Source organism: Gastrolobium bilobum, unplaced genomic scaffold (assembly GCF_033153095.1).
Source record: "Gastrolobium bilobum isolate Gb01-03AN ecotype WA unplaced genomic scaffold, APGP_CSIRO_Gbil_v1 utg19911, whole genome shotgun sequence".
Lineage (NCBI taxonomy): Eukaryota > Viridiplantae > Streptophyta > Magnoliopsida > Fabales > Fabaceae > Gastrolobium > Gastrolobium bilobum.
The window spans coordinates 143327-171074 of NW_026898798.1; the positions used below are offsets into that span (position 1 = coordinate 143327).

Consider the following 27748-nt stretch of genomic DNA (forward strand, 5'->3'; position numbering starts at 1 on the left):
ACTTTCTCTAGGACCTTCCTCCAACTTCAAAAAGGAATATAAATGGTGCATGGGCAGCATATTTTCTTTGTGCTTATTGAAGATAAAAAGCTGGTGGGGATCTTCCTACTCAAACAGATATTTTAAAGGGCAATAAACATTTTAAAAGATCAGATCATTTAATAAACGTTTAGTTGAAAAATATCAGCTCTTTAAAACTTAATGAATATACCATCTCTTCATTATACTATTTTATGAAATTCAAAAAATTAAATTTATTTTCTTTGAAAATTACATTTTAAAAATATTAAGGACATATTCTTTAAAAAAGAAAGAAAGATGGAAACTACTATCCAAATCGCATTGGCTTCTCTTCGAAAATCCTAAACTACCGACATCATTTTTATATCAAGTTAACATATATTATTAGTTATTATTTTGATAGAAAATTAATAGATTATATAAATGAATAACCAAATACATCATTGGAGAGAGCGATGAACTTTAACTTTACCTTTAACTAAGCCCCAGTTCAGGATTAATCCTATAGTCGGCTCAAAAAGTTAAAACTTGCGAAAATACTCGCTTCGGCGATAACTCACCTCAAAAAGATAATTAAGATTGGTATAAAATAATAATAATAATAATGCTATGGTACACATTTTTTCACATATTATTTACATTTACTAAAATTAATTTTATTTTATTTATTTATTTATGCACATTTACATTCAGAAATCAGCAAAGATATATTAAGTATAACATCGAACAAATACGCACCAAACATTTTAAAGAGAAAAAGTGGATTCAAACACTTGTCCCAATCTTCCTTAACAATTGGAGGCGGTAAAATAGAAAGTACTATTATTAAAGATTCTCACTAAAGTATTTATCCTTTTGAAAAGTGAAACACAAAAGGGAAAACTTATTAAAAAATATTTGAATCTTTCATTAGGAAATTTTTATTAAAAAGTATCGACTAACTTGTTCGCTATTGTTGTAATTATAGTGCTCAAGTGTTTTCCAATTTCCGGAACAATTAAAGCAGGATCAGAAATCCTGAACTTCTGGAGGAGCTACAAATTCAATACGTACTCCTTCAACATAGTGATCAAGTGCAACCATAAATAAAGATCAAGGCTGCAACCTAGCCATCAATAATATTATCATCGGATACATACATAATTGCAATAACCCTCATAAAATATGCAACAGCTAAAGAAATTCCTATGTAATTTTGTCCCATGTTCCTATTCAATGCCTAAGGATAGATAATATGAATTAACATTTCATCAGTTGTCATAAGGGGTGAAATAAAGTGGGTGGGAGAGGGAAACAAATCAATCAAAGTAGTTCTTTCCCCACTAATCTCAATTAATAAATGTGGTATTATGGTAGCATGCATCCATTGCAAAAGAGAGATGAATAACCAGCAAATAATTAGAAATAAAGTTACATTATCACTGTCTTATATTTAGCATTGCTAAATTCCAGCAATCTTCCCTATTATATTCAGAAGATTTATTCTTGAAAAGAACAAAAGGGGAGTGGAAGCAATGCCGGTATACAAAATCAGTGAGATTAAATGGCCTGAATAGCTAACTATGTCTACAATGATTGCATTCAAGAGGTCAAGATTAAAATTCACAAAACATTACTCTACCCCGGAACTGGCCAACAGAGAAGGCAATCTTCATTGCATTTCACAATTTGGTTGCATGCCAATATATCAGCCAGGCACTCCTTGGTAAGAAAGATATCATGATGCTATAATGTGTCAAACTGCATCAAGGATCAGAGATTTTTTCAAAAACTTTGAATTGCACAAAGCTTTCCTGTCCATTAAGTTCACAACTCGGCCTTGGATTCCAAATCCTCTTTCAATGAATCTTCATTACTCAGATCCTTTGATTGGATAGGAGATTGCAGAGATTCTTGATCATCGCCTAAGATTCGTGCAGTGAATCTTCTCGCCTCCAAATCAAGGTCCGGCCACTCAGATACTATTCGTCTAGCACCCTAAATATCCAATTAGAGATAAGTTAAGAAGTATACGTAGAAGACAACACGAGCTGCAAAAACATCAGCAGTGATATGTTGCGAGTTTCCAAGAACACAGTAAATATTCACCTGAAGTTTGGGTTCTTTTGTCATGGGATTGTTGCATAGATCAATTGTTTTTGCCTTGGATTTTGTAGCATTACCACACCATGACTCACACCACAGCCATTCTTGGGGCAAAGAAAAAATGGGCACAGTATGCTGAGCATAATTAGGAAGATCCTGAACCATGGAGGACAAAATCTCAGCTAAAAAGGTTCCTCAAAATAAATATACACCAAGGATAATGGGTGATACATTGGAAGTAAATGAAAAGGAGCTCATCTTAATAAAGAAAGGCCCTAAAATTTATTCACATAAAAAGAACATTTAATGAATAAAATATGTATATATACTTTAACCTTTGTATCATACATTTAAGTAATAGACCTTCGTAAGTGATTACCAATTTTATTTTTTTCAGATTTCACTAATTAAAAAGGGCCTGGTTCCAACTTACTCAAAATCAAATAAGAATTCCACCAGATTAATTTCTTCAACTCTAAAACTTCCTAACCTGAACATGCTGTCACCTAGTAGTCGCCCCTTTTTTTAATAATGATCACATAATCTTTGCATATAGAGGAATAGATGATATAATCTCACCTAAGATGGTTTGGTAATGCGAGAAAAAACGAATAGAGGCCCCAGTAAAAAGAGTTGATCATATAGAGGAAAGCCCAATATATAGAGGTAGAGGAGGACCAAAGAAACTATTAAGAAATGTTTAGATCTAAAGGGCAGAAAACTTGGTTTTTGCCAGAACACAATGGGATTGTTTGATCTATGTAGCTGACTACTTTGGTGCAAAAAGGCTTTTGTTTTGCTGTTGACGACTGATCATATGATCTTTCTCATAATAACACTTTTGGGCAAGAGATATAACACACACTGGAATAGTCAAATTCAAAAGGACTTATCAAACAGTCATTAACAAAGATAAACACTCAAGAGAGAACATTGTAAAAATGCCTAAAAATTTCCATTCATATTGTTGGAAATATAGTAAATAGGTTGGTGGCGGATGGAGTCACACGTCATTAAATTCTTGTTATGTAATTGTTATAGTCCATCTATATAATAGAGTCTCTGTTGTGCTATTGAGACACAATGATTTAAACATATATCTCTTGTTTCCTGATTATTTAACACATCAATTTTTTTGGTTGGTGAATGGGGAGGGTTCCATATTCTTTAAGAAAATCATTACAGGTTACTATATATATGAACGAGAAGAATTTCTTTCATAACTAATGATAAGACATCTACATCAAAAGGTAAACCGCTATTTTTGGACCCTCGTTTAACAACTTAAGCTTTTAGGTTAGGTATTTTTGCCATCATGGTATTTGTTAAATAAATATTAGGACCAAAGAGGCATATACTAAGATCCGTGGGTTTCAATTACATAGTGGAGACTATTATATAACTGAATAAAAAGAAATACAAAAGAAAAATACACAATTTGGGACTTTGTCTTTAACACTAAACTACTCTATTTACAATATTATAACTAATCGGTTATTCAGCTTGATCATTACCGCCCAGTATCTTATATAGTTTCACTTAAAGTAATACTTTGTTTCAATAAAAAGCAGTCATTTACTGTGCACTGGAATTTCATGTGAGGCAGTATCCTCCCACAAAGTGGTGAGTGATAGATACTATTTAACCATACTTGACAACTGAATTTCTAAGTGATCTTTTCTCAACTAAATAAATAAATAAGTAAAGAAGAACTATTGACTCAACCACTTACCTGATCCAAGTTGGATAGACTATTTGGATCCTTGCTAAGAGTTTCATAGAAAACTCTGAGATTATCTCCAGCTGCAGTCTCTCTGAACTTCTTCAGATCAACAACATATAAAGCACTGCAAGCAGAAATGGAAACAACCATCAGAGAAAGGACATTCATGTAACTCATTTTTTTTTTTTTTTTTGCAAGAAAATCAAGAAAGTAGTTTCTAACCTAATATGGTATGGTTTTCCCCTCAAATGATCCTTCCAGAAACCCTATGGCACAAGAATAAGGTGAACAAAAATTTAACATTCAGTGCTGCATCTACATATAATTGTATGGGTGTGATGACAACCAAGAGTTCATGTACAATGAAATAGAACAATAATTGATATATAAATAAATTGAAGATCAAAAAGTGGCATTTACTTGTCTCCAAAACCGATATCCATCCATCTCCCTATTATTATCACAAAAAGGAGTATATGCCAGAGGTTTTCCTTTTAAATCCATGTCATAGAGTTCTCCCATGTCAGTCCTGACAATTTGATCAGCATCCACAAAAATAACCTGCAAATATAGGTAGACTTTAAAACACATTTTTACATGGGAATTTTCTTTTCATTTACCAGCATCCTCGTCAAATTCGTGTGGTGCATTTGACACCATGAAATTGAGAGTGCATGGATTCTGAAGCAGAAGAAGAAAAACAAGATACCTTCTCCAAGGAAAGGGGAAAGATGACATCTAGGAATAAGATTTTATATGCCCAAATTATTCGCTGCTTTTCTTTCTGCTTATGCAACCATGTAGGCCATTTGTATGTGATCAGTTCATATTCAAAACCATACTCTTGGGCCATGCGGGGAATCAGATCCTGTGTGTTAAGATGACAACCAAAATAGTTCAAGAATGTCAAGCAAACTCATTATATTCTACTTTAAAGTTCCAATATACAAATGGAAGCATATATTGGGTGGATACGTAACCTTAAAAGGAGGGGAGAGGTAGTTCTTTATGAACCAGAATTTAACTGGACGATGTGTATTCTTTAGAACACTCAGAATCATAATCTTCAGAAAGCGTTCATATCTGGCAAGAATACATCAACCAAAACAAAGTCTAAATAAATCTAACAACTTAAAAAAAACAGTCTAAAATTCAGGTACAGGTGTAATTCGCATCCGCAACTGTACTTTTGTCAGCAAAATTGCCTTAAGTTATATGCATGAACACTGAATTGTGTTTCCTAAAACTTGTATAAGTTTGACCTCCCAAAATACCCCAGCAATTACACGCACAAGAACCCCAAATTGTATTCTGCTGTACAACCCCAGACCCTATTCTCTCACAGCACAGAAAAGTAAATTACAAATTGAAATCTTCAAATAAACTAGGTCATCAAATTCCCCCATTCTGTGTGATGTGAGTATCAAATAATGATTGATTTCATGCACTACATACTTCTTGCAATATGATACGCTAACAAATGCATACGAATATAACAATTAAGATTTAAAAAAAATACAAACGCCCTGCAAAATTGATAATGTAGAAAAATTGGTAGGCAGTGTCAGAATAAATTAGGCATACGATCATCAAAGTAGGAATAGAGAGATAAAGATGGAAATTGTGGCGTGGAATCTATAAAAGATTTGAAGACATGTAATTTTTTTCTGGTTTTGGGGTCATGATCGAGGGTCACCTAAATAAAACTATATCATCAAAGACTAAGATCATGTCAATTAACTAATTGGAAAAGCAGTAAGATCATGCTGTGAACTTAAGTTGCACCTTCACTAATTACCTTGCAGTTGGCTTGATTTTGATGGAATTGCAATAAAGAGGAACACCTATCCTATTGATAGGAATTCCTCGAAGTTCATGGGACCATCAAGTGAAAGGTTTGTAAGAAAATGAAAAAGAAAGGTATTCTCAATTGAAAACCTCTAAGTACATGAAACAGAGAGATAGGAAAGGAGAAGAAAATCCATGAAGGAGCAGAAAACAGACAATGTTTTGTCACATTAAATAGATGCCATGATATTTTTTTTTTGTATCTGCAATGCATTTTTTTGGCCATGCCATATACATGTGACAGTTCCATCAATATCTAATAGATTTTGGATCAAAGAAAACATTTCTTGACTTTAGAAAATCAAAGATCTGAAATGCGATAAAAAAATGTTAAAGGTCGAAACCAAAAGCAAATTATAAGAGACAAAAAGTTCTTTTTGGCAATAATTAAAAGCAAATTATAATATCAAGTTAAAACGAGAGAACCACTTACAGGTGCCCAGAAGCAATTGAAAAGATATTAATAGTTTTTCCATGCCGTCCACCCCTTCCTTTCTCCTATTAAGAGAAAAAGTTCAGTCTGTTACAAGTTTGTTACAACTCTGGGAAAGTATGAAGTAGGTAGACAAGATGAAAGAGAAATAGGCAAGGGCCTAAGGGGTTAGAAAAATATTCAAAACTTAGCATGTTTTTTGGTGCATATAAATGATTGGATGCATCATTAAGGCTATATGACAATGGTCTTTTCATTCAACAATTAAAGCCAAGTTTGAGGCATAAATATAACAACAATCAGATTAAAAATTTTTATAACACAACACAAAGTTTGATTATAATTTTTAGTTAAGAATCCCTAAACAAGATTTTCAAGGAAATCTAATGAGCAAATGAATTCATGCAAAAGGGACAAGGTGAATAAACAGGAAAAAATAAAATAAAACTCACTGGTGAATTGCTTTCAGCATTTTTAGATATTTCATTGCTACTAATGAAACCAGAAGCCCATTTTAGTAGGTTGGAATTCCAGCTACTTCCCTACAAAAAAAATCAAAGAAATCTGTGAGGGTTTGCACTTACTTTTGCATTTGAATAGTAATGTTTTCTTTGTTTTACTTTGAAATATATTTTGAAAAATAACTTTTAAAAACTAGCACTCACTTTCTTCTTATCTTGCGCATCTTCATCATCATCAGGAATCAGCAATTTCTCTTGTTCCTTGCCCTTTCTTTTTATTACTTCCATATGAACTACTTTACCCCGTAAATCATTAATAGTAATGAGTTTTGAAGATTGTTTATTCTGACTTCCATTATCATCTTTTAAAATATAGAGCTCAGAACTTCTACCAGGAGCAAGCTGCAAGAACCAAACCCCAGGAGAGACTTTCATTTGCCAATAGCCAAGATTGGCCATCACAAGGGTATCAACTAAGTGGGGTGTAATTTTGGTTCCAAGAATAAGCTGAAGACCTCGAGGAGGATCGTGATCTTTCTCAGAGCAATGACCTGATTAGATGATTAATTGATAAGAATGACAATGGAATTGTAGAAAGTATTACTTAGTAATTTATGCTATTTATTGACAATATCACAAAGAATTACTAGTCTATATTTATAAATAAACAAAATGCAATTTTACCAGTGAGGACAAGAGCTTCAAGTTCAAAAACTGCTTGTAATGTTCTTGTATCACCAAGGTTCTCAAGCAAAATGTTATCCAGGTCATGACTGCAGCATGAGAAATCACAAAAGTTCATTACACATACACACACATAGAGAATACATGTTAGAGTTAATTAGACAGATCTCCCTCAAGGTATGGCAAAGTTGCATCTACTTACTTTCTTGTTTGAGAAATAACAAAGGGAATACTTTCTACCAACAGAAAAGTACACAGCATTTTTATTTTATTAGGAACTCACCAATTTAACTTGATTCATTGTTTTAAAGTCTGCACCTTCCGCTAACTATGAAATTAACCAAAGTTTAGATCTTTAGATGCAGAACTTGCCCTTTATTCTTCTTAGTAGTTCACATCATTTTAAAGTTTTGAACGTGTTGATTCTGTTGGATTCCGAATTAAAATCCCAAGGATTAAGGGATTGGATTAATAGTTGCAAATTTTTTCCGCTTTCTATTTTTGGTAGTTTTCTGTCTATAGGCTGAAGCTTAGGTATAGTTATCCTTTTTTGGTTCCTTTTTTTCTCCCCACGGCTTGCTATTCTAGTTTATATATTGTAACCTTTAATTCTGAATGAAAATAACAGAGTCATTTTTAGTACCTCTATTTTCAGATTCAAATCTATCACATGCTTCTTTATTATCAAAGATGTAAAGAATCAATTCAACCCAAAAGCTTAAGTTGTTAGGTGAAGGCCACATTAATGGTTTTATATTATATTTCTCTAATACGGCCACTCTTATACAAGAACCCATTGAATTTGAAGGGTGGACAATGCATAGGCCTTGCTTAATGCTTAAAAAAACCTGATGCACTTACAGTTGGCCTATTGCACATGGCCCAACCATTTATTCAAGAAGTTTGGAGTCAATCAGAATTATGACCCAATAAATATGGTTCATATATTCAAAGAAGCAACAATTTGAAATATAACAAATTACGATCAAATCTAAGTCCAAATGAAGCAGCATATGATTGTGATTTGTTTGGCAAAAAAAGAAAAGTAACAAATTTGGCATGATTTGAAATCTAAGATTTGGATATGTTTTGAATGATTTAATTGTAATTATTTATATATTTTTAAAAGGTAATTACCATTATATTTATTTTTAGGATTTTAGATTTTGAATTAGTTTGTATTTAGTTTATAAAAGGGTGCTTAAGGCTCTTGTTGTTGGAGTTGAATTTTGTTATTTTGATAATTATAGTTGAAAACCGGAGGGTTACTCTTTTATAAAATCTTAACTTTCTGTTTTAGCCACCTTTTCTATGTGCATTTGGCATCATTTAGGACCAGAGTACTAGGTTGCATTCAACCAATGGCTGAAGAGAATCATGGAGGTCGTGGATGGTAGAGTTGTGAAGCCAAGGGACGTGGATTCATTCCTCGAGAAAACGGACAAGAGCGTCAGATAGACCCGCAAGACATAAAAAATGAAGAGTTTGAAAGGCGGATCCAGGATTTGAAGTGACAACTTGAGCAAGTGTTGGACAACAAAATCCAAGATTTGGAGAAACGACTTGTGCAAGCGCATAACGAGAAAATCCAAGTTTTGAACCGACAACTTGTCGAGGCGTAAAGCATGAAAATCCAATATTTGGAGCGGCAACTTGTATGGACAAAGTTGAACGTTCAATACGAAGAAGAAATGGAATCAGAGGGCACATCTGATAACGAAGAGGAGGAAGTCAATCTTTTCGGGGTTCTAAACTAGGGACGAAATAGGGAGTATGAACTGGAAATCAGTGCACTTTTCAAGATATCGAGATGTAGCTCAACATTCATGACTTTGAAGTCTATGATCATAATTTAGTTGATGATGATTATTTGATCTACGATAATAATTCAATTTATGATAATTATCCAACTTACGATGATAATTTAGTTTATGATAAATCTGATGGAGAATCAGATGAAGAAGATCTAATATGGGAAGAATTATCATTTGAGTTTATACCTCAAGAGATTGATATCAATGAAGATGAAGCAAATTCGAGGGCGAATCTTTTCCTAGCAAGGGAGAATGATGCACTTACAGTTGGCCCATACCAATTGTTGATTCAAAAAGTTTGAAGTCAATCAGAATTATAGCCCAATATGTATGGCCCATATATTCAAAGAAAAAGCAATTTGAAATATTAAAAATTACGATCAAGTTTAAGTCCAGATGAAATAGCATATATGATTGTGATTTGTTTGGTAAAAAAAGAAAAACAACAAATTTGGCATGATTTGAGATCTAAGATTTGGGACGTGTTTTGAATGATTAATTGCAATTATTTATTTATTTTTAGAAGGTAATTACCATTATATTTATTTTTAGGAATTTTTCTTATTTTAGATTTTGAATTAGTTTATAAATGGGTGCTTAAGACCCTTGTCGTTAGAGTTGAATTTTATTATTTTGATAATTATAGTTCAGAACTGGAGGGTTACTCTTTTATGAAATCCTTTCTTTTTGTTTAGCCACATTTTCTATACACTTTCGGCATCAAAACTACTCTCCATTAAACCCCGACTAGGGTAAGAGTGAGGGCAATCCTTATATACAGCATTACCCTTGCATATATGCAAAGAGACTGTTTCCTGAATTCGAACCTATGACCTACACAAACGAGCAAGTTTACAGATGCCTAATGCTTAGAAGCTCCATAATATTTTATTGTTTATTAATAAAACGGGGCTGATGAGAATCGAACTCTTGACCACTTGGTCACAGAGGCTCTGTAAAGAACCAATTCAACCCAAAAGTTTAAGTTGTTAGGTGAAGGCCATATTAATGGTTTTATATTATATTCTCTAACCAAAGATAATGGTATTTTTTAGATAAAGTGTATTAACATCAAACATGACTAGCATGCTTTAACCTGTATGACAATAAGTTAACAGAAGAGGCATAGTTAAACAAATTTTAAAATGAGGGAGGTCAATAAGATTTATTCTGAATAATATACACCCTGTCCATAAACCTTCTCTACTTTCAGGCAAGTAGACAGAAAATAAAGGTTAATCCAGGAATCAGCAAATTAAGAAATAACCTTGTTAGATAATGAGCCTCCACCTAACAGCTTTAAGTTTTTAGGATGATACCATTTCAAGATCAACTCTTCTAAAACCTTAATCTGTTAGCTGGAGGCTCATGAATGACTTCATATCTAACAAATGCTAAGGATAATAATACATACACAGCGATAACGGGCTCAATAAGCCAAGGTTCAGGAACATCAAGATTCATGGTGAGAGTCTTAGACAATGGCATGTTAGCAAAAAATGCTTTTGGGCCATTTATTGAAGAGTCAATGTTACTAAAATCATCCTGCAAAATTAACAAAAAATCCTAAGAAACCAGACATCAAATCTTTTCTGGAATTATCTGAAAGCTAAAAGTACAAGATGTACCATTGACGGTACTACGTATCTGTAGTAGTTCTTCAGAGGAAGATCAGCAAGGGAACTCTGGCATGAAATGAAAAATAGCATTCAATATCGGTGCATTATTGGCAGTAAATTAAAAGAAAATATAGCTTGTAGAGTACCAATGGGAAGTTTGTGTTACGTTTTTTTTTTTTAAAAAAAAAAATACAATTGATTATACGTAAACAGCATGATATATACATGAGACAAACAAGGCTTCCACTCCTACCGTGGGGTCTTGGCAGGGTAAGATATATGCTGCCTTATATCCCAATGATTAGAGTCAGGACAAAAATATTATACTTCTTTAAGAGATTATTAAAACAAACAACTTCCCATTAAACTCAGCTAGCGAGTGTGGGGTGGAGGTAATCCTTGTACGCAGCCTTACCCTTGCATAATTGCAAAGAGGCTGTTTCCTGGATTCGAACCCATGACCTTTCAGTCATGAAAGAACAGCTTTACCACTGCTCCGATTCGCCCCCTTACTTCTTTTAGAGATTATACTTTCTAAATTTCATTTAGTAAAATAGGGTGTTAAAGTTACAAACTAGTAAGTTACCACAATAGAATGAATGAGCTACTTCTACAAACTTATACAGATGGAAATACAAAAGGATTAAGTAAAATGATAGTATCAATTCAGATAGAAGTTGCAATGTATACTAAAATGGCCCAGGCATACAACTTTATAATAGCTTCCCTGTGGCCTTATTAAAGCCAAATTAAAGGGGAGTTCAATAGTTCATAGTTCAGCCACAAGGATAACACTTTGGCTTTTGTATTCTCAAATTCCAGATAAAAGAAACAATAATTACAATTTTCTTTTCATCTTTATTATTCTGATCACATAGCCCTAAGAAGGCTATTAAAGAAGGAACAAAGTATGTAACAGAAAACCAAAACGTTTAATAGTTATAAATGTAAATAGAACTATAGATATCAACCAACCAATGGATTCAGTACAATCCTCATGCTGGGCTGAATATATTTCCACAAAACTCGAAGAATTCCAGACAACTTCTGGCTGGTTGGACTTAAAGGATCAAGAACCGCATCAATATGAATGCTAGAATTTTCATTAGGTAGAATAATGGCACTGCACAGAACAAACAATGGCATAAAAATATTAATATCATATAAATATACAGTTGAACTTAAGTTAAGTCAGCAACCAAACAGGAATAAACCTTAAAAAAATGATAAAATAAAACACAATTCACGTCTTTATTTTTCAACTTACCATTCTTTCTATCTAAATTGAGTACACACAGTAACTAATTAAAAGTACCTGTGTTGATCACTCAAAATCTCAAAACGAGCACTTTCAGAACTCCGCTCCCTCATAGCCATTGAAGATGATAAGGCCATGACAATATCGCTAATGAATTTGCTGCAAACAACATAAGGAAAGATTAAAAATTGTCACATATTTTGAAAATAGAAAAAAGATTGAGCAACTATAAATATTTTTGTAAATACTGTCTGTCATTGCATAAGAAAAAAAATGCTACACACATTTTTATAATGATTTTTTAAAACAATTAAAAACACTTAGCATGGACAAGTTTTAACTTCAAGCATAACACCTAACTAGGGACTGCAAAGAACAACAGACTATAAACAGTCATCACAGTGTTGTTAAATTTGCACTCCTAAGTTCTCGTTTCCCTCTTAGTGCAAGTGATGCACTTACAGTTGGCCCATTGTACATGGCCCAACCATTGATTGAAGAAGCTCGTAGTCAACTAGAGTTGTGGCCTAATAAATATGGCCCAATTGTTGAAAGATGCAATGATTTGAAATACAATAAATTACAATCAAATCCAAGTCCCAATAAAGCAACAGATGTGATTGTGATTTGTTTGGGAAGAAAAGGAAAACAACATATTTGGAATGATTTGAGATTAAAGATTTGGGATGTATTTTGAATTATTTATTTGTAATTTTTTATTTATTTTTTAATGTTAATTACTTTTATTTATTTTAGGAAGTTTTATTACTTTTAAAATTTTAGATTTTTGAATTTTGGATCAATTTGTAATTAGTCTATAAAAGGGTGCTTATGACCCTTATTCTAGGAGTTGAATTTTGATATTTGATAATTAGAAATTGAGAACCGTAGGGTTACTCTCTTATGAAATCCCAACTTTCTGTTTAGCCACTTTTCTATGCGCTTTCGGCATCATTTGGTATCAGAGCACTAGGTTGCCTTCAACCAATGGCTGAACAGAATCGTGGAGGTCGACGACAGCAGAGTCACAAGAGTAGGGAACGTGGATTCGTTCCTGAAGAATATAGACAACTGCGTCAGATTGACTCGCGAGACATAGAAAATGAAGAGCTCGGAAGGCGGATCCAGGATTTGAAGGAACAACTTGAGCAAGCGTTGGACAAGAAAATCCAAGTTTTGAAACAACTATGTGTGCGGCCACAGAGAAAGAAGATTCAAGATTTGGAGCGACGAATCGTGCGGGTATGCATGAAAATTCAAATTTTGAAGCAAACTCTTATGGAGGTGCAGAGCATGGAAAGTCAACATTTGGAGCTGCGACTTGTGTGGACAAAGTTGGGCATTCAATCCGAAGAAGGAATGGAATTAGATGACGCATCTGATGACGAAGAAGAGGACGTCAATCCCTTGGGGATTCTAAACCAGGGACGGAATTGGGAAGTACGACCTGGAAATCAGTCCACTTTTCAAGATATCGAGATGCAAATTAGCATTCCAGACTTTGAAGTCTATGATCATAATCCAGTTTGTGATGATGATGCGATCTATGATGATAATCCAATTTATGATGATTATCCGATTGTTGATAATTATCCCATTTATGATGATTATCCATCTTATGATGAAGATTCATTTTATGATGATAAGCCAGTCTATGATAAATCTGATGGAGAATCAAATTATGGAGATTTAAAAGAGGAAGATTTATCATGAGTTTTTGTCCAAAGAAATTGATATCAGTGGAGATAAACAAGATTCGAGGACGAATCTTTTTCTAGCAGAGGAGAATGATGCACTTATAGTTGGCCCATTGTACATGGCCCAACCATTGATTGAAGAAGCTCGTAGTCAACTAAAGTTGTGGCCTAATAAATATGGCCCAATTGTTGAAAGAGGCAATGATTTGAAATACAATAAATTACAATCGAATTCAAGAACCAATAAAGCATCAGATGTGATTGTGATTTGTTTGAGAAGAAAATGAAAACAACATATTTGGAATGATTTGAGATTAAAGATTTGGGATGTATTTTGAATTATTTATTTGTAATTTTTTATTTTTTAGATGTTAATTACTTTTATTTATTTTAGGAAGATTTATTATTTTTAGAATTTTAGATTTTTGAATTTTGAATCAATTTGTAATTAGTCTATAAAAGGGTGCTTATGACCCTTATTCTAGGAGTTGAATTTTGTTATTTTGATAATTATAATTGAGAACCGGAGGGTTACTCTCTTATGAAATCCCAACTTTCTGTTTAGCCACTTTTCTATGCGCTTTCGACATCATATGGTATCAGAGCACTAGGTTTGCCTTCAACCAATGGCTGAACAGAATTGTGGAGGTCGACGACAGCAGAGTCACAAGAGTAGGGAACGTGGATTCGTTCCTGAAGAATATAGACAACTGCGTCAGATTGACTCGCGAGACATAGAAAATGAAGAGCTCGGAAGGCGGATCCAGGATTTGAAGGAACAACTTGAGCAAGCGTTGGACAAGAAAATCCAAGTTTTGAAACAACTATGTGTGCGGCCACAGAGAAAGAAGATTCAAGATTTGGAGCGACGAATCGTGCGGGTATGCATGAAAATTCAAATTTTGAAGCAAACTCTTATGGAGGTGCAGAGCATGGAAAGTCAATATTTGGAGCTGCGACTTGTGTGGACAAAGTTGGGCATTCAATCCGAAGAAGGAATGGAATTAGATGACGCATCTGATGACGAAGAAGAGGACGTCAATCCCTTGGGGATTCTAAACCAGGGACGAAATTGGGAAGTACGACCTGGAAATCAGTCCACTTTTCAAGATATCGAGATGCAAATCAGCATTCCAGACTTTGAAGTCTATGATCATAATCCAGTTTGTGATGATGATCCGATCTATGATGATAATCCAATTTATGATGATTATCCGATTGTTGATAATTATCCCATTTATGATGATTATCCATCTTATGATGAAGATTCAGTTTATGATGATAAGCCAGTCTATGATAAATCTGATGGAGAATCAAATTATGGAGATTTAAAAGAGGAAGATTTATCATATGAGTTTTTGTTCAAAGAAATTGATATCAGTGGAGATAAACAAGATTCGAGGACGAATCTTTTTCTAGCAGAGGAGAATGATGCACTTACAGTTGGCCCATTGTACATGGCCCGACCATTGATTGAAGAAGCTCGTAGTCAACTAGAGTTGTGACCTAATAAATATGGCCCAATTGTTGAATTAGGCAATGATTTGAAATACAATAAATTACAATCGAATCCAAGTCCCAATAAAGCAGCAGATGTGATTGTGATTGTGATTTGTTTGGGAAGAAAAGGAAAACAACATATTTGGAATGATTTGAGATTAAAGATTTGGGATGTATTTTGAATTATTTATTTGTAATTTTTTATTTATTTTTTAGATGTTAATTACTTTTATTTATTTTAGGAAGTTTTATTATTTTTAGAATTTTAGATTTTTGAATTTTGGATCAATTTGTAATTAGTCTATAAAAAGGTACTTATAACCCTTATTCTAGGAGTTGAATTTTGTTATTTGATAATTAGAAATTGAGAACCGGAGGGTTACTCTTTTGAGAAAATCCCAATTTTCTGTTTAGCCACTTTTTTATGCACTTTCGGCATCAGCAAAGAGTCACATCATGTTTGTGTCTAACTCATCAGGTAGTATATTGTGCAGAAGACCATATAACTCATCCAGAATGATGTTCTTGATAACCTTCTTGTCATTCAAGTTGGTGGTATGAAAGTTTGCATAGAGAAAATAACTATTGTAATCCACATATACTTAGAAATCTTCACCTTCTTTCATACCAAGCAAAATGCAAAACCAAATTTTGTGATGGGAGGATGATAGATGTACATAGTCATCAAGCAATAACCACAGGTTCAAAACAGAAATAGCAAAGATAAAAAAACCTTGTCAGCATGTCAGGGTCAACATCCTGCCATTCCACTTCTTCAATGATTTCCACGATATGCTTTGTCCTCTGCTTAAACTCTATTGATTCAAGAAGTTGCAGATCAGCACTCAAAAATGCGCTTTCATCAATAGGATAAGTTACCTATAAAACATAAATGCTAAAGTTAACTCGGGAGGACTGACAAAGAGATTCTATCATTGATGAAAAACTATCTAAATTTAAATAGACACACACACCCTCACAAAATAGAGACCGAGTATACTAGAAATAACCAAAGAGACTAGACAGTCTTACCCTTCCATTAGTGAAGACAGCATTAACACCAGATTCAGACCCAATTACCCTATACAAAAATTTTCCCACCTGATAACAAGAAGCCTCATTAATACAAACTTTCATGACTATTGAATAAAAAATAATGTCAGTAAAAGGCTCAAAAGATTGGGTCTAGAACTGTGCAAGCCTCTACCAAATAAATAAAAGAAGGGGAGAAGCAGAGAATAATTTCTATCAGATACTAGGATCAAATAAAAAAAGTAAAAGTAAGAGGCATAGGGGAGCATTAATGGGTCTGACATTCACCAAAATGTGATTGTTTAAATGGCAGAGCAACCAAAAGTACCTTACTCAAATTCCTTATCACTTCATCAGCAGAAAATTCTGGGAGGGCAGATCTATAGCCCTCAGATGGTAACCCATTAGCCTCAGCAAGCTCGCAGACCTTATCAATAAATATTTGGGTGCTATCAACTTCCACAGCTGATGTAGGGATGTATTTCTGATAATAAAGTGAGCACAGCTGATCCAAAAAGTGTAATACGTTCCTCTTATGGCTGCATAAAACCATGCATTCACACAAATTGATATAAAAGTAAAACCATACTTTAACATAAAAAGGTAATTTGCAAAACTGCAGAATCAAATACTAATCAATCTATTAATTCCACAATTAAAAAACAAACCTATATGAGGATGTAGTGATTTCAAAAACCTTCACGAAAAGAAGGCTAAATGAATCTGTACTCTGATTGGCACTAAACAGAAGACCCACGCGAGCATCTTTGGCCCCTTCTATCTGTAGCATAATGTGAAATTGTAAATATTAAAAAAAAAAATTGTTTAACAGTATGGAATAAGTAGGTCCAATCATGATAGGCATCAGGTGAAAAAACTTATAACTACGAATAAGATTCAACTTCAACAGAAATACAGATCAGTATTAACCAGATAATTTAAGCCTTGGCGAAGTAATTTCATCCCACTTTCTGAAGTGATATCAACAGCAAGAAGATGTGTCACAGGCTTCAAATCATCCATGGCTGGGTTGCATAAAACCAATCCACATGTTAAAACAAAAGAACCAGACTGTAAGAACGAACCTATTGGTTCTAAAATGTCAGCAACTTACTTCCAGGAGAATGCAAGTAGTCAATGTCATTCAGTATAGATGCCTCTCCAGAAGCAACCATAGACAGAGATATGAACCTCGGTTTGTTATCAGAAATAATCTACACTAATCAGAATTGGTTAGTGACATATCATTACATGAGTTTCCTAGAACTTGCAAATTTTTAAAAATACTATACCCGAGGATTATAGCGTTGAATACCAGCTTCTGATAGGAACTTGTCTAATACATCAGTGTTAGATTTTATTTGTCCAAAATACACTTGCTCCTGTATTCGTTGAGTCTCATCATTCAAGGCATTTAGCAGAGCCTCCTGGAGAATCAATTTCGTAAATATAAGTGGCAGAAAAGCTTAGTCTATCAATACTCTATCATGACAACATGATTATAGTTAATAACATAAATTGAGTACTTGAAACTAAAGTTGAGCACACAAAGTAGACCCAAAGTTAAACAACACATCAAGCACAAAACTAAAATGGATTGGGATCCCCCAAAGTGCAGGATGCGCATTATAGAGTAACGTGAAAGTGGTTAACAGTTGGTAGTTAAATAAGGAGCACATTAAAAAATGTACATTCATTCACAATGAAGAGAACAATTCTAAGGCCAGCTACAAAGGAAAGTATAAAATGTTGTGAATTGAGGTATACTACCCCAAATATTAAAGGAAACAAAAAGAGCATAACTCCAGAAAGATTAGGAAATTATAGTTGTTTTGGAAATAAGATGTGGTAGAGGAAAACATTCAAAAGGTCATTACCTCAGTCGGATCAACAACAAGCCCATTCATCAATAGAGAGCATTGAAGCTTAGACAAACCAAGTTTAAATACAAGCATGGAGCTTTCTTGTGACAATTCCTTCAAATTTGGCTCCTTCTCCAGCTTTAGTAATATCTCTTGAGGTGGGGATTTTACCTTTGGCCTACAGAAAAATAGTCAGAATATTTAATCCATGTCAATAAATAATAGACAAATAAAAACACAGAATGTTACTGAAAAAAGAAAGGAAGCACCATATTAGAAAAATGTCAGCAGCATACTAGTTTCTAGAAAAGTCCAGTAAACTCACAATATTGTTTCCACAAATGCCCCTTCAACATGGTGCAGTTCAAGAAGAGCATCATCTACATGATTGTCTGATTCAATGCGTAATTTGTTAACCTACAAAACATGTACAAAGATATTCTTTCAATTGAATTGCAAACAAGATTAGTTTTAGATGACTCAGACCAATTTCAACATGTGTTGACAAAAAGCTTATCTATGACAAAGACGTGTCATTTTTACCCATATAATGAAAAACTTGATAAACTGGAACCTTAGAGGCAAAATAGGGTGCATATTATATCAAGAAAGTGGGCTTTTCTTGTTTTCTATGATAATTGGGGGGGAAAGAAGAGATAAAAGGGGGCGGGGGTTTGAAGCCACTTAGGAGGCAGTGAAATACATGGAAACTAGGTTCATGACTTCTTTTGTAATAAACCCTTGAATTGTTAAGTTAGAGATTATACAGAAAAATTGTCCAGTTATAAGTATGGAAACAAAAAAAGTAATGTGAATGATATGGGTGGTGATTTGTAGTTTTGGGTCAAATCAGGAAACTTGACAGATTCAATGTTTGAACCTAGATAAGACGCATGTAGCATATAACTGCATTTGTCAGTTTTCTCCTAATATGTATTTTTCTGGATTTAAGAGGGCGAGCTTGGAGCAGTGGTAAAGCTGCTCTTTCATGTCTAAGGTCATGGGTTCGAATTCGAAAAAAAATCTCTTTGCAAATATGCAAAAGTAAGACTGCATACAAAGATTGCACTCATCCCTACCCTCGCTAGTCGGGGTTTAATGGAGAGTGATTTTATGTATTTTTCTGGATTTGAGTCATGTTAATCTTGTATATAAATCCTTTTTCATTCTAACTAAAAGCAATGGTAAAACAAGATCATTGAAACACAGAGAACAGAAGATAACTAATAGTGAAGACAAATTTATACATTGCTCAAAAACTCGAAAGCCATTTGGACACCATAGTTCTCCTTGATATAGCTGAAGAGACGTATAATCTGAAAAGTGAAATGACAAAGACAATGTATCATAATCTTTCCAGTAATTCTCCTAAAAAATGTGGTGCAAATGTGCTTGTATTACTCAACAACTAAAGGTGAAAATTACCATATTAGATATATCCTCCTCAAATTTATCTCCATCATCTTTGGCAGAATGACCCTCTAACTGCGTAATGTACTTTGAAGAATACAGTACAATCCCGAGTCTCAGAGGAAAATTGTTCTCATACAATGATATGATCATATCAATGGACTGCAAGGTTTCAAACAGCAAGCCATGCAATGAGGGATTTCGAAATTGTTAGAAACTGGTTTTATTACTGATAAGGAAAATGGAGACTAGCTCCTTACACCAGAAATGAATTCTGGAATTTCTTGAAATACAAGAACAGAAGGGGGGAAACACAAAAACAAATGAACCAATCCAAGATTGAGGCCCTAGCCATAGGATATACCTACACACCAAGAGTTCCCCAAATTTCTGCCTACCGCTCTCTTTCTCTCACTCTTCTGTATATTCTTATTCCTCTAACCGAATACCCCAAGACCTCTCCTCTTCCACTCACAATAATTGAGTAGGCAGTCAGTCCTGCGGCTATACCTGATACATTAGCTTGTTTAGCTTCTGATATAGACTCTATTGTATTCTGTTATTTTGTTAGAATTGCGCTAATATCATTTACTGACCCGGCAGTTAGTTATTTCTGCCCATAGCTTATTGTCTTCTGATCTCTCTATATAGAGAGCCTTGTATCAGTTCTGCAATAGTGAAAATTAGATCACATTCTCATAGTTCACCACCTCACTCTCTCCCCTATTTCTCTGTTACACTGCCACACCAGCAGTTTGTTATACTGCAGCCCATTAGCAAGAATATTCTCAATATTCACCATCTTATTCTCCTTGTACCCATGAGTTTAACAGAAATACATACAAGGAACAATGTCAAAATATTAAGCTTGAGGATATAAACTTGCCTCAAGACCACAAGTGGTAGCTGGGTCAAGAACAAAAATGGCATGGAAAAGATTTTTACGTATTTGACGTAGCTGCCCAGGGAAGACTGGCATCATGATCTAAACAAAATAGAAAAACAGATGATGTTGAGATGAAAATTTACAACATCAATAATTTGAAAATAATGATATTGTCCAGTTTTATCAAGGATTAATTAACCTCATTAAGATTGCTCCTCCACCATTTGTACTTAGCATCTTCTTCCAAGTTGTTGAGATAATGTACATGATTAGAACGAAAATCAACACGAAACATACTGGACTCCGAAGGAGGTAAAGTTGACAGCAGTTTTCGCACAGTGCTACGAGGAATCTGCAATTACTGGGAACATCAATATTATAGTCTAGATATATAGTAAAGCATCAGTCAAGTGCAAAATATCTATGTTAATTTTTCAAAATGGACATGCAAAAAGTAAGTTTTAAACTCAAAAGAAAAATGGAAAGATGCCAATATGCATAACAGTGCTAATAATTTCATTATGCCAACGAGCATCTTTTTCCACCCAAGCAATACTATTAACCACTTCACTTTGTCCTCATTTCCATCTTTTTGTTCCCAACTTTTCGTAGGCAACTATCGCTGATTACATCTAAAACCATCATACTCTACCAGCTTTTATATTGTGTATAACTACATAGAATCTTAAGTATTAGAATGCATCCGATGATTATTTTCTTCTGTTCACTAGTATTAGCTCCATGAACCAGTTAATAGAAATTAGTCCAGTACTAAAAATATGCCAAAATGACAATCAGATGGCACTCACCTTCAACTTTGAGAACTGATCAGCCAGTAACAAATCCTGATGAACCAAGTCAATCAACCTAATAGAAGATAACAAGAGTATATTTTCAAAAGTTTGAAATTTTTCATTTAACTTGAGGTTTAAGACATCCATGGAAGTTTTATTAAACAAATGACAGAAAAGCACAATCAACATGTACAAGTCATCCAGAAAGTTATTCTTGTTTAATATCAAGTTTAACATGATTAACTATGAAATCCATGTGCCAAGAAGGCATTTTAGTGGAGTTTGAAATGTTTTAACTTTTCAAGTCATTGTCCATGCTTGAAGTCAAATAACAGGGACAATAACGTCTGGCAAAATGACTAAGTTCCTGTGAACAGTAGAACAAGAATGTAACAGAAGCCTTTTAAACATCTCAAATAAGGAAAATAAGCAGAACATTTATTAATCGAGTCAGATAATTTATCACCCCAAGAAGCAAAGGCATAGGAAAACAAAACAACATATAGGGTTGAAAGTAACCAACTACTATGAAGCTTGGGTTTGTCTAGAAGGCTCATGTGGAGAGGTTTAGTCCTCAAACACTGAACTAAGTTATTTGAAGCCATAAATGGTACCAGAAAAAAGAATTTTTAGTGATATGCAACCCTTCCTCGATTGTAGTCTACATCCTTGGTCTGGCACGAAGGATTGGGAACCATATAAAGCATCAACAGTAATAGTATTAAACACAGTTCACAGTTATAGCACTGTAATTTGGCTTGTATCTGGAAAACCATAATATTGGACAAAAGATTTATAAGACCTGGTACACACATACTTTACATTTTGAGTTAAATATTTTGGCCCACATGACCAGGTATTCATATGCCTGTTAAGTGACATATTTTGTCAACGGTAGATGAACCCAAATAAAAAGGAAAAAAAAATTGGGTGAAAAGAAAAAAAAAATAAGAGAAAAGAATTACAAAATATAATGACCACGGCTTCCTCAGCAGGTTTTGGATATCTGTGTCTATTAAACAATAGTACTCACAAAACCACAATCAAATATCGGCCAAATGTTAACTTGATTAGAACCCCAAAATAATTCTTTCAACTAATAATATTAATTAGTTGATAGAATCAAATACTACTGTAGATAAAAAATGCCTTTGACTTTGATAATTAAGCTAACCTAAATGAGGAATTCCATCGAATAACTAAATAGACCTTGATAAACACAAACTGAAGTATATAAATAGACCTTGATCTAAATCTTTCAATCTTTATTATTCACAAACAAAAGAACCATCAAGATGCAATAGCAATTTTATCATATGCTGGAGAGGATAGAGTAACGGTAACCTCAAGCTACAATACACGTGCGAACATGAAATACAAAGAACAAACAATATTTCATTTTCAGCATTATAATGTAAATGATATCAGCAGGAGAAAAAATATTACAGATAAAGGTCAATATCTTCCACATTGAGTAAAGCACCATTCAGAGCCATTAAAGACTTGCCAGGTGGGATCATCCGCTGGTTTGCCATTATTTCATCTCGAACAGAATCATCAAGCTGTCACACATCACATTTCCATAAGAATAATAGACAATTACTTTAGAAAAAAATGTCCAATAAATACTTGAGCATCCAACAAAAGTAACAAGGTTATTTACCTTCATGCGAGACAAAGAAGAGACTATGCTAGGGAAATTTTGATTGATGTCCTGCATTGATTGCAGAGGATCAGAGGCATGGACTATTCTCTGTACAGTTTGATGCCCTAGATCTGTTATCATTAAAAAAAAAAAAAAAAAAAAAAACACATTACAGCACAGTTCATTCAACCCCACTAACATGGAAAATAAATTATCAATCAATTCCAGTTATCAGGAAAATCAGAGGTTCCAATACCCTTCAATTCCCAAACATCAAGCGTATCTGATACGGTTGATGATAATAGATAATCCCTGAAACCCATGATCTCAGATGTTAACTCTGGTTTACGCTCCTGCAAGTAAGCACAAACATGTCAGCTCATACGAACCTCAATAATTTCCTAGGCATAAATCTAACTAAGACAAACAACAAAATTTTATATCTAAATGTTGATTCATTGATATCAAACAGATAGATTAGAAAATGTCATCACTCATCACAAATATAGAATCAAGGTAACATTATGCTCGCTTAATAAGAAAACAGGTATAATAAAGTAAAATGGATAAGAGAAAGCTACAATTGTGATATCTTGAATTTAAAACAACATCCATGACATGAATGGTACGAGCTTATTAGCATATTTATGTAAACTATCAATTCCTGATATACAATATCGAGTCTCAATTTTAAGGTGAATTGTGGGAACCATAGTTTCAAAGAGAAAATAAACTAGCAAAAGGCCTTTTTACAATTTATTCTCCAGTCTCTAGAGTGATGCAGTTGATGTTTTCCTGTTTGTTCTGGTTATGTTTCTATTTTTATCTCTTTTTTTATTTCTTTTTCTCATGTTGTTTGGGCTCTTCAAAGGCTAAACTGTAAACATCTAATGTACTAGTGTTTTCTTCTGACACTTTTAACAACAACAAAATTGTCATTTACTCCTAAAATCAAAAGCAAATAAAAAGCCACTTTCTCCCGTTAGCATTTGTCAAACTAAAGCATATACCACTTAAAATCGGTGGGGTGGGGACTAAAGCATACTCCCCATTCTAACTTAATATACAAAAAACGGAGACCTAATTGATAGTGCCTACAAATATCAGTTTTCTTTTACACGTGTATGATGAAAAACAAATGTAGGTGAGATTGTACAAACCAGAATTTTAGAGAATATGAATCCTCTGACTTCTTGGCTAAGATCTTCAGTGCGGGGATCCTCTAAAGTTACTCCTGCAACCCACAACTGTATTAATAAAGCAATTATTCACAAAATACATGTAACCTATTCTTGTTACTAAAAAAATTTACCTGATCATTTTATTTGGATGAAATATGTATTAAACAGATAAACAAATTTGTTAATCCTAAATTAATTAAAATTAGGAAATATTTCTTTTTAACCATCTGTTTTCAAAATCAATAATCAAAACTTATAAGACTTTCAGACTTGAAAGTCAAAGCCAGAACACAACAGGAGTATACATTGAGAATCAGCACGCATTACCTACAAAACGAACCAAAATTACATGAAAAGGAAAAGTAAAGGCGAGAGAGAGAACTTTCGTGGAGGGGGTTAAGAAACAAAATAATCATATTCTAGAGATAGCAAAGCAAACATTGAGATAATACATAAAAATTAAAAGAAAGAAAGAATACAGTATATTTTCTCTAATAATATGATGAAACTTCCAAAATTATGATTTAAGCTAAAAATTGAAAGGGAAAACAAAGCAATTACAATTCATCACTGCCAACTTTCGACAACAAAATTGCATCTACATTCAAAATATAAAACCTCATACAGCATGTCAATCATTCCAACCTTTTTTAATTGTACTGTCATCCATGGCCTTATATTCCATATTCTTTAAAGCAAGTTCCACACCATAACCACCCAAGTTTACTGACTCGCTTGCACCAACAGAGCCACAGTGGCCGAAATTTGCTTCACATCCAGCTGGCAACACGGGTCTTACTACATACTTAACTTTTCCCTAAAAATATTAGGGCGACATATCAACATTTGCACAGGAAACAAATATAATCATTACAAGAGTGTTTTTGGGAGAATTACAAATACCGAACTCTTAATAAAAAAAATTACTTTGAAGGAATCATAACCAAATAGGCAGTTGTTTTTTACGACAATTTGATAAATATACTTATCTTCTCTGTGTTGATCAATTTGTTCAATTAAAAAAATAAAATAAAAAGAAGACAATATATGATACACAATAGGAGTGGCTATTTTTATTTTTTTTTGGTAAGCGGAGTGGCTATTTTTCCTTCATTGGAATTCTCCCAGTTTTTTCCAATCTTAATAGTTAATAATCTAATATATGGAAATGTTATACATCCATATCTGTACAATTTTTTCTCTTGTCAATTTCTTCTCTATGTATAGCTATACTTTCTTTTTTGGGATATTGATGTAGCTCAATTCTGAATCTGTAACTGATATTTTCATTTAATCCAAGTCTTTTATTAATGAAATTTATAATTTATCTTTTGTGCTTAAAGCCTTCTTGAACAGGCCATTCATTGATTGAACATGGGATTAAAGGAATATTGTATGCTTTAATGCCTTGTAGCTTAAGAAAATTATGATGACAGTCTATTAAGCATCACACTGCACTAAACTCTAAAATTGATTTGCTTTCACCAGGATATTACTTGGGATCAAACCATATGAACACAATCATTTATTTGGTAAAACATAAGGAGATTTCAAGGGAGAGAAGAGATGGCGAAAGAAACTTATAAATTAAAGTAAATGATATAAATTGCACCTGAATTATGAGAAATAGATAATCTAAGTTATATAAATGTGGTCATTTCAGCTTCAGCATGAGTACTGAATTGTGCTAGTAATAAAATGAAAGTAGAATATTGTTCCTAACAAGAATCAAATTTTCCAAGAACAAATTTGCTACTTTAGCTGTATTTGAATGACTTAATATGAATCGAAGGGAGACCTCACCTGGTTGTATAACAGAAAACAAAAGGAAGGAAAAGAAACAAATACACAACTATTAATCTATTTATCGTGTCGTAGATTTCATAATGTAGAGAAAAACATTGAGATATTAATTACACTCAATTCATTCCCCGTAAACAGAAAATCAAGGAATGGACCTGTTTAGCAGCTCCAACAAGAGCAGTGTGAAACTCCTTAAAGCATACGGTCCCCAGAGCGCCATAAAGGATAGCGACAGGACTTCCAGAGCTTGAATCAAAATGAACATGATCAAAATCAAACACTTCAGGTATCTGAAATGAATCGCCCAGCCTGATGACAAAAGATTAAAGGTTTAACGAAATTCATGCAGCTCACTATTAAAAACAACTTTGAAATAAAACCAAAAAAAAGAACAGAACATGAAATGAGAAGGACACAAAAGCAAAAGATAGCAGCAGCACTCACGGTTGAGCAGGGTTTTGAAGCCACAACAGTAGCTCAGAAACCTCAAAAAACAAGTGTTCACCAGTATCCACCCAACAACATTTTCCATCAGGACTTTTAAGGTTAACACCAACACGCAGGGGATCTAACTTTGTAATTTCAGTGTCGTTTTCAGTTTCCACATTTTCCTCATAGTTAGGAAAAGATGAAAGAGAGTCATGGCCTAATTGGCGATAAAGCACCAACCTAGGGGATGCTGATCTCAGAATAAGAGAGAACTCAAACAACGACGCTAATGGTTCTCTTAACAAAGTGCGTCCGTATTCTAAAATTCTCTTAACACAATCTTTAGCTGCATGAGAATGAGAAGTAGTAACATCCTCGTCAGCATTAAGCCAAATGTCAATGAAGTCCCAGAAAAGGTGTTGCTGTTCTTTAGATAATAATTCACTGTTTCACACAAAGATAAAGGCAAGGAGAATCATTGTTCCTGTGATCTGAATTGAATTGAATTGAAGGGATAATAAATTTGAAAAAGAGAGAGAGAGAGAGAGATGAACATACCCAGCTTCTAAAAGCAAAGGAGTACCAGACCACTTAGCACGAAGGGCAGTTTGGACATTCTTAGGCTTTGGAGTGTCAGCGAAAGTTGAAGTTGAAGCAATCCCCAAACAAGACACAACCACAATCAGAACCCAATATGTTCCAGATCTACGACAACACTCCATTTCCGACAAAATGAAACTCAAGCACCCGAGGCGGTGGCGGCGGCGGCGACACGACAACGCCGTTTAGGTACCGGTGAAGTTCAAGCACCTAGTCGCATGTTGTTATACTAAGATTGAGAGTACCATGGCCACGTCATATTGTGTGACATATTCGCTATATGGTTATTGGTTCCATTTGGGAAGAAGTGGGTCACTCGGCCCAACTGGTCCAATCCAGGTCACCCCTTAATATTTCAGCTCTATAATTCTAATTCCAAAAAAGTAAAATAAAAGAAAATAAAAAAATAAGAGTTTTAATTTTGATGTACTATAATGCCAAAAGAAAATACACTATAATTAAATGATATATTGTCACATTATTTAATGAGGTTGACAACTCATACCGCTCAATATACACATTATTAAATGATACTATAAATAATGGGAGAAGTGTTTGTCATTTTAAATGATATAAAATTATGTCATTTTAAGAAAGATAGACACAGAATAAATTTTTTTATTTAAATTTTAAATTAAAAAAAACCACTCACGTTCTCTCTCCCATGATTTTCATTTTCTGTGTCTATCTCTTTCTTAAAATGACATAATTTATGTCATTTAAAATTATAAACACCAGACCTATAAATAATACAGCATTAAGCTAAAATGTCAATGATGTCCCAGAATTTAACTTAGGCCAATTTTATACAAACTAGAAGTTACTCAAATTGATTCGTTTACTTAAACATCTTTTACTTATTCTTTCAGTTAGTTCCTACAAATCTTAATTATAAATAATTTACTTGTTTACATTATATGAAAAAAAATTAAACTAATTTATTATAAAATATTTTTCATTTAA

General features: G+C 33.6%; 1 protein-coding gene across 2 annotated transcripts; it reads right to left on the reverse strand.

The window, feature by feature from the left end:
- Positions 1 to 1339: 1339 nt before the first annotated feature.
- Positions 1340 to 26954, reverse strand: LOC133284178 (UDP-glucose:glycoprotein glucosyltransferase). Of its 2 annotated transcripts, none has more exons than XM_061481168.1 (37): positions 26744 to 26954; positions 26201 to 26629; positions 25912 to 26065; positions 24599 to 24770; positions 23933 to 24006; positions 23029 to 23125; positions 22791 to 22903; positions 22574 to 22689; positions 21143 to 21200; positions 20533 to 20685; positions 20334 to 20432; positions 19463 to 19609; positions 19285 to 19353; positions 18363 to 18454; positions 18053 to 18215; positions 17468 to 17602; positions 17290 to 17389; positions 17106 to 17200; positions 16844 to 16956; positions 16504 to 16714; positions 16176 to 16244; positions 15877 to 16022; positions 12004 to 12105; positions 11664 to 11811; positions 10698 to 10754; positions 10484 to 10614; positions 7256 to 7344; positions 6776 to 7122; positions 6563 to 6652; positions 6111 to 6175; positions 4810 to 4912; positions 4539 to 4697; positions 4250 to 4390; positions 4052 to 4095; positions 3839 to 3953; positions 2110 to 2262; positions 1340 to 1998 (listed from the first exon to the last, which is right to left on the reverse strand). In XM_061481168.1, exons 1-37 carry the CDS (start codon positions 26905 to 26907, stop codon positions 1828 to 1830), a joined length of 4884 nt encoding a protein of 1627 aa, XP_061337152.1. In that variant the 5' UTR covers positions 26908 to 26954; the 3' UTR covers positions 1340 to 1827. The 2 variants fall into 2 exon arrangements, with proteins under 2 accessions (XP_061337152.1, XP_061337153.1); XM_061481169.1 differs by having other exon boundaries at positions 6770 to 7122.
- Positions 26955 to 27748: the final 794 nt, after the last annotated feature.